Source organism: Zootoca vivipara, chromosome 1, assembly GCF_965207765.1.
Source record: "Zootoca vivipara chromosome 1, rZooViv2.hap1.1, whole genome shotgun sequence".
Classification (NCBI taxonomy): domain Eukaryota; kingdom Metazoa; phylum Chordata; class Lepidosauria; order Squamata; family Lacertidae; genus Zootoca; species Zootoca vivipara.
This window is the reverse complement of record NC_142582.1, coordinates 18,228,433-18,240,996: the sequence shown is the minus strand read 5'-3', so window position 1 is coordinate 18,240,996 and position 12,564 is coordinate 18,228,433. Positions and strand designations below refer to the sequence as shown.

Sequence of the window (12,564 nt, the reverse complement as noted above, 5' to 3'; positions counted from 1 at the left end):
GCTGTTCATGTCCATTGCCTGTGCCCCGCCCAGCCCTGCCCCGCCTCAGCTTCTGCTTTGATCCAACCAATCAGGGACCACATAGCAAGTATAGGTGACTTTTATGAGGACAAATGTAGCCGAGTGAAGAGTGAGAGGCGTGTTTTCTTGGACTCTGGTGATCCTGACCAGTCCGGATTGCTTTGCTTTTCCATTAAGCACTTGCACACTAATTAGGGGAAGGGTGCGACTCAGCTGCACACCATCTCATTGTCAATTACCTCCTTTAACTTGTCAGTTCGCAAGCACTTTGCCGGTTTAAAGGAGGCAATCTGCAGTACGATCCCTCCCTCCCTCAATCAATTTGCAAGCCTTTTGCCCAAAGAGGAGGGCGAGGAATTGCAGTGTGTGTATCGTTTCCTTTTATCTTGCAAAGAGCTTCCAGATTGACAGCTTAAAGGAGGCGCGGCGCAATGCTCTGCTGTAGCCAAGACCTGCAGGGCCATGTGCCAAGCCCCTCTTGCATTGTGCACCTGGCTCCACAGCTGACAGCAGCCAGGAACTGTGTCACCTGGAGGTTTCAATGAGCTCGCCTGAAAGCAGTGAGCATTGGCGGTGGGGAGAAGACGGAGGGTGGCTGAGTGGGGTGGGAATAGTGCTGAATGGAAAGGTGTAGGAAAGGGGGAGCAGCCTGCTTGCCGGAACATGGAAGGCTCCCTTCCAGGGCTGACTGACTGCGCCAGTGGAAACAAGCCAATCTCCCAGGCAGGCAAAGGAGATGACTAGTTAGGATTCTCTGATGCGAGAATCATCCTGCATTGATCTCAGTAGGATGCTGTTCCTCTCCCCGTTTCCCTTTGGTGTACACGACCATCAGGGCATTATGGGGAATGGGAGGAAGTATGTCTGGCTGGAAGTCTCCTCTTGTCTGCCCGCTGTAAGTTGCTGTTGCCCTGGAGATGCAAGAAAATCCCTTTAACCTTAATGGTTCCTCACCCCCTTTCAATTAAGTTAAAACAACAACAACAACTTTAATGGAAACAAATACATTATCCTTTAGCATTGATAAATATAAAGGTCTGTAGAGATGGGGGATAAATTCAATTCCGTTCATATTTACAGGTGAACCTATTTAATTCGCACTTCCTTTTAAAAATAAATAAATATTTATTTGGTTTTTCAGATTAAAGTTCTACAATTACATACAATATACAACATAAAATCAAGATTCCAAAGAATCTCCTGGACTTCCCTCCTCCCCTTTGTGGGTCCTCTTGTTAATCATTTCCTCCTGCATCTTTTTATGATACTCCAAATCTTTTACCTCTCCATTGTGTCCAAAATTCACCATTAAACTACAAGTGTTATTTGCATCCTACTAGCTGTTTATAATGGTTTTTAAGATAAATTATTATTTTCCCCATTCCTTATTAAAATTTTGGTCTTCCTGATTCTGATTCTTCTGGCCATTTTAGCCATTTTGGCATAATCCATCAACTTAATCTGCTATTCTTCTCTGGTAGGGACTTTATCTTCTTTCCATCCAGAGATCAATTAAGTTTTCTAAAGAGAATATTTACCCTAATAATTTGCCTGGTTCACTTTGTAGTGGTTTTCCTGAAGTTACTGGTATTTGCATGGGTTTTTGATTTCTCTTTCATATTGCCTGGCATTGAATTGCCTGCATTGTAACTGCCTAAAGCTTCAACTATGGATAAGAAACTATGTCTCGTTATTTGGAATTGCCATAGTGGAATTGTCCTTATTCTCTTTTGGGAATGGACATTGATATAAAGAAGGAAAGAAAAGTATAAACACATTTTTTTTAAGTATTCCTAAAATACCGTAGTTGGACATTCCCTAAAATCCATTTTGCAGTATGAAAATGTTCTTTATTTCTACTGGTCTTGGTGTATTCAGATGTAAGTCCCATAGAGTTTAGTGGAGCTTAAAAGGTAAAGGGGCCCCTGACCACCAGGTCCAGTCATGTCCGACTCTGGGGTTGCGGCGCTCATCTTGCTCTATAGGCCGAGGGAGCCGGCGTTTGTCCACAGACAGCTTCCAGGTCATGTGGCCAGCATGACAAAGCTGCTTCTGGCGAACCAGAGCAGCGCACGGAAACGCTGTTTACCTTCCCGCCGGAGCGGTCCCTATTTATCTACTTGCACTTTGATGTGCTTTCGAACTGCTAGGTGGGCAGGAGCTGGGACCGAGCAACGGGAGCTCACCCCGTCACAGGGATTCGAACCGCCGACCTTCTGATCAGCAAGCCCTAGACTCTGTGGTTTAACCCACAGTGCCACCTGGGTCCCTTTAGTGGAGCTTACTCCCATGTAAAGGAGTGCAGGATTGCAGCCTTAATACCGTGGTGTATCTTGTAGCAGATACATTGTCCCATTTGGCAAGCCGGTTACAGAAAATTTGTTATTGTTATGACTGGGATATGGTACTTATTTGTAACATAAATGCTATATAGCATGTTGGTAAAGGTACCCTGTTGTGATATATATAATTTTGACTTTAAATTAAAGGTTTGCATCTTTCTTAGCAATAAGTTTCTGCTTGATAGGAGCTGTAGCTTATCTTTCCACTCTTCTGCTCTGTAGGGATTTGGTTATTTAATATATATTAATAGCAATCAAATAATGTAATTTTTCTTCCTGCACAATATGGGTAATTAAATTAAGGAATTGGAATTTTAAAGCCAGACCTTTCAAAATCTATGATTAGAGGGCTGGCAGAGTCCAGAAGGTCATTGCAACAATTCCCTCCTTCAGTTAACATCAGCTCCCCACAGACTTAAATTATCAATTATTTGCCCTTTGAATGAAAAGTTTAAAAGGATAAAATATGGAGAGATGTAGTTTTAAAACTAATGTACAAATAATTCGTATTCCACAGGTATTCTGTGGAAAGTGAAAATTCTATGCTGTCTGCCCTATGCGGTTTTAGCAGGTGTCTAGTGGAGCTTTTGTGATGTTTCACTAGAGAGAATTCATTCAGGGGTCCAGCCTCTTTCCACCCCCCACCCCACCCCCACCCCCCCACACAAGAGGAGAGGAACATCTAATTCAGGCTGCACTGTATTCATTTGAATGCATAATATCTCGAACTCCCAAAGGGAAATGTCATCGGTCAGTGGGAGAGCAGGAGGTCCCAGCTTCAATCCCTGGCAGGGCTGAAAAAGAGGCTCCCTGCCAGGTTCTCTATATCCAGAAGAGACAGATGTGATGCATCTTGGTTTAGGTATTATCTGGCCATGACACGAAGAGATAAGCAAATACGTGCTTCCAAAACACTTAGCAAGTTTGAGATTTCTTGCTGGCAATTTAGAGTACAATCCCACTCAACAGGGAATAAACCCCATTCAGTTCATTAGGTCACAGAGCTTAGGGAAGTTTTTAACGTGTGACATTTTAATGTCTTTTTAATCTTTGTTAGAAGTTGCCCAGAGTGGCTGGGGAAACCCAGCCAGATGGGCGGGGTACAAATAATAAATTATTATTATTATTATTATTATTCCTAACTGTGTGTCGCGACACATTCATGTGTTGCGTGAACATTCCCCACAATCCTCCCGGGGCTGGAAAGGGGTTTGCTAGCTTGCTGATCGGAAGGTCGGTGGTTCGAATCCCCACGACAGGGTGAGCTCCCGTTGCTCTGTCCCAGCTCCTGCCAACCTAGCAGTTCGAAAGCACACCAGTGCAAGCAGATAAATAGGTACTGCTGTGGTGGGAAGGTAAATGGCGTTTCTGTGCGCTCTGTTTTCCGTCACAGTGTTCCGTTGCGCCAGAAGCAGATTAGTCATGCTGGCCACATGACTTGGAAAGCTGTCTGTCGACAAACGCCAGCTCCCTCGGCCTGAAAACGAGATGAGCGCCACAACCCCATAGTTGCCTTTGACTAGATTTAACCATCTAGGGCTCCTTTTTTGCTAGCAAAACTGAGTTACTGTGTCGTGAAATGATGCCTGTCTAAAAAGTGTGTCGCCAATGTGAAAAGTTTAGAAAGCTCTGAGTTAGGACTTCCTTCTCAGTAGGCATGGTTATGTCTGAACAATGTCTGAACAATGCTGAAAGCATCTTAAACATTGGCATGCTCTCTTTAAGTGTTCAGTATGAATCCATTCATGTTGGGCGATCTTATGTATGAGCGAACTAGCCTCAACCCCTTGACGCTGAAATGCACATTGGCCAGACACCCGTTCAACACATTATTGGCATTGGTCCAAAGGGGGTCCTATGCATGCATAGATGTGTGCACTTGGAACTCCATCCATGGGGATGCAACAGAAATGAGCCGTGAATTGGCAATGAGCATGACCTCCACATGCTTCACCTCCCAGAGATGTGAGGGATAGCACTCCCGTCTGCGATACCTTTACACATTCATGCTGAATGCCTGAAAAGGGCTTCTCCCTGGTTAAGATATTCTCTGCCAGAGTCATAGTTGGGGCAATGATCTGAAATAGTTAACATATTTTCTGTAATGATAACGACCCTATTCTTATACCTGTCTTTAATAGTTGCATTCACACAAGTCTCAATCAAGTCTCAATCACGCCGCGCATAGTCTGTGAAATATTATGGTGTATTTTGAGTACAGGTATTCATTGCCTTTCAATGAGGTCTTAATTTGACACGCAGAATCAAGGAACACAGCATTGATTTTATATCAGCATGCAAAGCACCAGGTATTTCTAATAAAGGAAATAAATTGCTTCTTAATTAAAACTGAATAAGGCAAAATCATGGATCTTGAAGATCTACATAGTATTAATAATACACAAGTAGTATTAAAATCTATTTTATACAAAGTGTGTTTTCACTCTAGAAAGATAAACAGCTCTCTAACCTGAAGTTGTAAAAAAAAAGTGTTTCCCTGTTTGACTGGCTCTTCTAGAAGTATGGTTTTCATTTTCTGTTTGAAGAATTTTAAGTAGGGTTTATCTTTCTCTCTCTCTCTTTATCTAATTAATTTCCTCCCCCCCCTTTCCTCCCTCTTTGTTTTCAAAGAAAATGTAAAAGAAATATTTGGGCAGACCGTTATTCACCATCACATCCCTTTCAATTGGGACTGCGAGTTCATTCGATTGCACTTTGGCCATAATAGGAAGAAACACCTGACATACTCGGAATTTACTCAGTTTTTGCAGGTCAGTTGCTTAGTTTCCTGTACTATAATGATGGGTTCCTTCTCTTGTGCTCAACAAATGTTTGCAAAGTAGAGATACAGCCCAGCTTTATACTCACAAAGGATCCAATATTTTAAACCTTCATAGAAGCTGAAAGCTTTTATCTTGGCCAATAAACTATGACTGCCCCCCCCCCAATATATGTGTCTCGCAGATGAAGATTGTGGGTTGTAAAACAGCCACTGTGGAAGATGAAAGTGAAAATGCATTTGGTATTTTTCATTGCATTAAGTGGAGTTTCAGTCGTTGAACTTGGGATTGCTCTCCATATTATATCCAAATTGCATTGGATCAAGTTGATTTTGGAAAACAGTTTGAGACTGTTAGATCTGAAAAATATTATTCTTAAAATATTTTTCAATTGACTTGTAGGCTTTATTTGTCCTCTATTTGTTTGTTTGCAAAGGGATATTGCATTAAAGAGTTGGTTAGATTTGATTTGTGTGCATCATCAGGCCAACCTTTTGTGAGTAAAAAGTATGTCGTTCTCTTGTGCTGCTTTTGTTTATTCTCCTGATCTTTTGCTGTCCTTACCCTAACTTTAAAGGACTTGCTAATCAAAATACAATTGTGGCTACCTTCACAGTGTTTTTCCCTTTAAACAAAATGTGCTGCTGTGGGTGTAATAACTTGGTCCACCTCACAATATCATGTCAAGAATAAAGTAGTTTTCTGACACCCTGATCCTAAATGATTTTCAGTGGTTTGCCCAACATGATATGAAAAGAGGAACATGGTGGAATCCAGATTGCTGATGTTCTTGTAATGACTGATTTTCACAAGATTGGTTTGCCATGTGCATATTCAGTTGGTCCAAGAACACAAGCCAGCATGAAATAAAGGGGGGGGGACCCCACTAAGTAATTTAGCCATCTAGCATTAGATACAACTCAGAAAATATTGGGTCGGACTGCTCCTATGTTTGGATTGCTTTCTCACCCTGTAAAACAGCCCCCGGATAAAATTCATTGCCAACAAAAAGTTGAGTTCTAAAACTGGTGTAAATTATGAAAGTTTTTATCTCTTGGATCATTTGTTCAGCAATCCGTTGACCTCAGGAAGGGTGTGTGTGTGTCAGGGGCTCTTCCTCTGAGATTTCACTAAACCCTGCCAAAGCCATCCTAAAGACTAGAACCTTGTATTGAAAATTTAAAAAGGTAAGCTTGCAAGTCTGATCTGTGAGAGTCCAGTTTTGAGTCAATTGGTTGTATCTAATGAAGTCCTCCAATTAGGACTTCTGCCTCCTCTCCTTGTTTACCCCCTGAGCTCCTCCATCTGTTCTGGGGGTTCCTCCAACCCTCCAGTGCAGAATTGGAGGGGTACAAGAAATGTAGAGGGAATCCTGTTGCTCAGGCAGATATTCTTGAGCTATCAGTTGACTCCATTGGACACAATCCAGTTGGCATTAATGGATAGCCTTGTGTGCCATACGCAGTGATGGTCATGTCAGTATGGATTGATAACTCATTATGGACTGGGCTGTCTTCAGGCTACTTGCAGCGACAGCTTTTCCAAAAGTGCAGGACAGAGCACTGATCTGCACTGACTTCTGCTGATTTTTATTTCAGTATGCATCCATGGTCAATGTGTAGATTCTGGGCATCATTATGATGGGTATTTAGAACAAAGCTCTTCTTATATAATTTCTTATCATATTATTTCAGGAGCTGCAGTCAGAACATGCCCGGCAAGCATTTGCACTGAAAGACAAGAACAAAACAGGCACGATTACCGGCCTGGATTTTGGCAGCATCATGGCTACAATTCGTCCACATATGCTCACTCCTTTTGTGGAGGAGAACTTGGTTTCAGTAAGTATCAGGAAGCATGGGACACAGGGAATGAGGACTGAGATTCAGGTTCCCAAAAATTGCAGATTTGGGATCATCTGTTGCCCAGGCAGGATTTTGAGACCTCCACAAGGATTTTCCTGGTGGGGCTTACTAGAAAGAAGGCAATAACATAAATGAGCAGGTAGAAGAAATAAGAATTCTTCCAGCAATTGGTGGAGGTCTAGCTATAACTAGTGAAGTCTTCTTCTCTTGCTCTCCCCCTGCAGTCCCCTGTGTGCAGGTTTTCCAGGAACTGAAACATACAACAAAAATATTATTTTCTCTCCACCCAGGCTGCAGGTGGATCCATTTCTCACCAAGTCAGCTTTTCGTATTTCAACGCTTTCAATGCCTTGCTGAACAACATGGAGCTTGTTCGAAAGATATACAGCCTCATTGCAGGTGCTAGAAAAGATGTCGAGGTTACAAAAGGTAAAGCATTGTATGCCATAAGCCCTTGCGATTACCTGTACTGAAGCTGGAGCAATATTTGGCTCCTGTTACTCATTGATAGAGCATCTAGTTTGCCTGCTGAAGTTCTGTATTCAGTCCACAGTTAGGAGGACCAGGTAGCTTGCGATGGGAAACACCTCCACCTGAGACCTGGGGGAGCCCTGGCCAGTCAGTCTGACCTGATGTAAAGCAGCTGATCAAGTACCTATGACACATAGCACCTACAGTAGGTGAGCAAGCTTCCCCCTGCATGGAGGCCATGTAATATCCCCCATCCCTTGAAATGAATGGGCTGAAGAGCTTCATTACCATGTCAGAACTTCAGCAGCTGCAAAAGATTGTTGACTTCAGGCAGGCATAGGCAAACTCGGCCCTCCAGATGTTTTGGGACTACAACTCCCATGATCCCTAGCTAACAGGACCAGTGGTCAGGTATGATGGGAGTTGTAGTCCCAAAACATCTGGAGGGCCGAGTTTGCCTATGCCTGACTTAAGGCAACAGTCCATGCTCTGTCAAGGTCAATTGTTCATTTGCAAACTTATACCCTGCCTCTTAACTACAAGAACCCCCAAGGCAGCAGCTTACAATACAAAATATGCATTAAATCAAATGGGAAAAATACAGAGAAATTTAGAGCTAGAAACTAGAGTCACAGTAAACTATTTTGGGGTTGTAATATCTCAAAGGGGGGGAAGAAAGGATGGAAGGTACCAATGTTAGAAATAAGGAAAGGAGACTTCTTAAGTGCACAAAGTATTAATGATCAGAATCATAATGTGTCAAATAAAATCTTCGATCAGGGCATTGTGAAAGCTCTGTGCTCTGCAAAGACTATTTGAAATGCATTGGACCTAATAAATAACATTCCATGCAGAGGCTTCCTCCCTTTGTTCATGTAAGACAGTGTTCTTCAACCCCAGTTACCGTGTTTCTCCTAAAATAAGACACGTCTTATATTCATTTTTCCTATAAAAAACCACATCGCGGCTTATTTTCGGGGGATGTCTTATTTTTTAATTAAGCATGGTACAGCATTGTTACCTTAACTATGGTACGGGGCTTTCTTGCGCCGCCCGCTGAGCCCACTGCTGGGTCCCTGGGCTTGACGCGGTGCGGCGCGGTGCGGCTGGGGCTGCTGCCGGCTCCTGCCGGCTGCTGTGGCTTTGCGCGCCGCCCGCTGAGCCCACTGCTGGGTCCCGGGGCTTGACGCGGTGCAGCGCGGCGTTGCTGGGGCTGCTGCCGGCTCCTGCCGGCTGCTGCGGCTTCGCGCGCCGCCCGCTGAGCCCACTGCTGGGTCCCGGGGCTTGACGCGGTGCGGCGCGGCGTTGCTGGGGCTGCTGCCGGCTCCTGCCGGCTGCTGCGTCTTCGCGCGCCGCCCGCTGAGCCCACTGCTGGGTCCTGGGGCTTGACGCGGCGCGGCGCGGCGTTGCTGGGGCTGCTGCCGGCTCCTGCCCGGCTGCTGCGGCTTCGCGCACCACCTGCTGCCGGGTCCTGGGGCCCGTTCAGTCGGAGCTCGGCGCGTCGCTGGGCTGGGCCTCCCGCTGGGCTGGGGCTCGGCGCGCGCTGCTGTGTTTGCCGGCTCCCGCTGGGTCGGGTAGGTACCGGTACCCCCAACATGTCTTATTTTTGGGGGATGTCTTATATTTTTTTGCCTTTAAAAGATCGTGCCATGGCTTATTTTAGAGGCACGTCTTATTTTAGGAGAAACACGGTACTGTTGGGACCATTGGCTTAGCCAGGGTTTCCCATACTTGGGTCTCCAGCTGTTATTGGACTACAACTGCCATAATTCCTAACTAGCAGGACCAGTGATCAGGGATGATGGGAATTGTAATCCAAAAACAGAGACCCAAGTTTGGGAAACCCTGGGACTGAGGATGAGAGTTTTAGTCCGGGGACCTGAGATTGAAAACCACTGATGTAAGAAATTCTCAGCCAATTCTCATATGAACAAAAAAAAAGTTGCAAGACTCTGCACATGGCTACATTTAGTGTTGGGCAGTTGCAGTCTTGGAATCAAGGGGAATAAAAACCTACATGAATCTGGACCTTTTAAATATGTGACAAGGCTGATCTGTAAAAGGCCCAGGTAGGCCGCCTGCTTTTTCTGTATTCTAGTGCCTGGACATATAATTAGATAAGGATTGCTGAGCACTCCTCTTGGGCATGTGGCCCCTTAAACTTAATTTGAGTCTGTATTCAGTTCATTCTTTTTCAATGGCAGGGTCTAGTCTTGGATATTTTAGAGCAGAGCTCCAGAAGAGAGTGCCTCTAACCATATGCAGAGTACTTTTCTCTCCCTGCTGAAGAGCTGCAATACATCTGTGATTAGGAGAAGTATGTCCAGGGCAAAATTATGCGATTGGACCTCAAAAATCTAACAAATTTTAGGGTAAACTGTGTTCATTTCACATTGGTCTTTGGACCTTGCTCCCATAACGTTAAGCCAAACCGTAGATTGTGTATTTAAAAGTTCCAATAAGTTATGCATAATTAGTTTGTGGTTTTTGTTTTAACCCGTTGCTTTAAAACAGAGGAGTTCTCTCAGTCTGCAATCAAATTTGGACAAGTTACACCTTTGGAGATTGATATCCTTTTTCAGCTCTCCGATTTGTATAATGCCTCAGGGTAATCTTAACTTTTTGTAATATTAATGTTTCTAGATTGTTGTCATTAGATGGAGGTTGTTGTGTGTAGCTTTGTTTAATTGACAACTGTGGGATGGAAATTCTGTGCACACGGTGTGGTCTTGAGATGGTGTGTGTGTGCCACTCAGTGTATATGCAGTGTGACATGGGGCTAGGGCAGCATATGCCTATACAGTGGTGCCTCGCTAGACGAATTTAATTTGTTCCACGGGTCAATTTGTGTAACGAATTTTTCATCTAGCGAGTCCCGGTTTTTCATAGGAATGCATTGAAACTTAATCAATGCGTTCCTATGGGCTCCGGGGGACTGGCGGCGGCATGGGACGGGGCTTCGGAGAAGGTCTCCGAAGCCCCATCCGATGCCGGCTGTGTGCGAGGCGGCGGCGGGGAGAAGCTCTCTTCTCCCGGCAGCCGCCTCGCCTGCCTTCCCCGGCATGGGGCGGGGCTTCAGAGAAGGTCTCCGAAGCCCTGTCTGATGCCAGTTGTGCACGGCAAGGTGGCGGCGGGGAGAAGCTCTTCTCCTCGCCACCGCCTCCCGCCTACCTTCCCCGGCATGGGATGCAGCTTCGGAGGTTTTGTGATCGGAGGTTTTTATGGCCACGCTTCGCAAGATGAAGCGGCGGCCATAGAAAACCTCGTCGTCTTGCGAGGCAACCTCCGATCGCAAAACCTATTCATTAAGCGAAAAATTTGTCTTACAGGGCATTCGTCTAGCGAGGAACCACTGTATCTGTGCACTCATACACCTGGTTACCACAGTTCCCTCCCTTGCTTTTGAGGGTAAAAGTTTACAGTGTATGTTCAGTCTTTTATTACTTTATACACGTGGAGGACTGCACATGGGGAGACCTGGGTTCAGATCCCTACTCAGTCATCATGAAGCTCACTGGGTAACACTGGGTCAGTCTTATTTACCTCACAGGGTTGTTGTGAGGGTAAAATGAGGGGTAGAACCAAGTGTGTTGCCATGAGCTCCTTGGACGAAGGTCTGGATATAAATCCAGTCAAATCAAATCAAATATGCCTTGTGGATGTGTAATTTCGGATTACATTTTTGAGTGCAGTGGTACGTTGGTTCTCAAACGTAATCCGTTCCAGGAGTCTGTTTGACTCCCGAAACCGTTCAAAAACCAAGGCGCGGCTTCCGATTGGCTGCAGGAGCTTCCTGCACTCAAGAAGAAGCTGCGTCAGATGTTCGGCTTCCAAAAAATGTTCATAAACCGGAACACTTACTTCCAGGTTTGTGGCGTTCAGGAGCCAATTTGTTCGGCAACTAAGCTGTTCAGGAACCAAGCTTCCACTGCAATACCTCTTTTGTAAATATAAAAATTGGAATATTGCAGAGAAGGTTGATTGTAGAATCTTGTAGAATATTGATGTAGAATCTTTCGCTGTGATGTGCTAGGTTTCTGTGTACAGGGATGAGTATTTGATGGGAGAGTTTGGGCAATAATAGCTCAGGTTAATAAATCATGATATGAACGAGCCTTTTGCTCATGCAAGGAGACTCTGCATGAACTTCAATTAAATTATTATTATTATTATTATTATTATTATTAATTATTTGTACCCCGCCCATCTGACTAGGTTTCCCCAGCCACTCTGGGCGGCCTCCAACAAAATATTAAAATACAATAGTCCTTCAGATATTAAAAACTTCCCTAAACAGGGCTGCCTTCAGATGTCTCCTAAAAGTCTGATAGTTGTTTTTTCCTTTGACATCTGGTGGGAGGGTGTTCCACAGGGTGGGCGCCACAACCGAGAAGGCCCTCTGCCTGGTTCCCTGTAACTTAAACCAGGAAGCTTCAAACAACCATAGTTTCTTGTTTCATCAGAACTGGAGAAACTACGTTTTTTTAATAAGCCAGGGCATTAAGTCAACTTCAAACCATGATTTAATATCCTGGCAGGGTCCAAAGCTCTATAGGGTGAGGTATGGTAGTCTGAAATGTGGCTGATGGGTTTGGGCTTGCTGTTACATTTAACAGGGATTTCTTTTCCCTGGTCTTGAATGCAGACGCTTGACGCTGGCAGACATTGAGAGAATAGCCCCCTTGGCTGAAGGAGCGTTGCCTTACAACTTGGCGGAACTTCAGAGGCAGGTAGGTCTCTTCAATAAAATACAGAAGCCAGCCAATTCCAGTAAACGTGTAGCGGTTATGGCTTAAAGCTAGGACTTCTGAGATTATAATTTTGAAATCTTTTCCATGACATCCATATTTATATTTGCTTAGTCCATGAACACATGAGCGCACTGCAGTTTTGGGGAGAAGTTTTCCACCCTTATGAAAGCGGCCCTTGTCAAACCATCAAAATGATTTTTTAAAGCTGTTCCGTGTAATAGAAAGTGCTTGGCCTGAGAGGTGGTGATATAAGCAGGACTGCCTTTGATCTGTGTTTGTCCCATCCTTCTCAGCAGCTCTTGCAACATCTCTTCCACCCAACTTTTGTTATGTT

At 44.5% G+C, this 12,564-nt stretch overlaps 1 protein-coding gene across 3 annotated transcripts in view; it reads left to right on the top strand.

Annotated features, from left to right (window-relative positions):
- SLC25A12 (solute carrier family 25 member 12) overlaps positions 1–12,564 on the top strand; it is a 101,682-nt gene that overhangs the window by 61,562 nt on the left and 27,556 nt on the right. For all 3 annotated transcript variants that reach the window (XM_088657527.1, XM_035135350.3, XM_088657484.1), the window contains exons 5-9: positions 4,995–5,134; positions 6,838–6,984; positions 7,299–7,437; positions 9,994–10,087; positions 12,125–12,209. In XM_088657527.1, the coding sequence (XP_088513653.1) occupies positions 4,995–5,134; positions 6,838–6,984; positions 7,299–7,437; positions 9,994–10,087; positions 12,125–12,209 (605 nt within the window). The remainder of the gene's footprint in view (positions 1–4,994; positions 5,135–6,837; positions 6,985–7,298; positions 7,438–9,993; positions 10,088–12,124; positions 12,210–12,564) is intronic.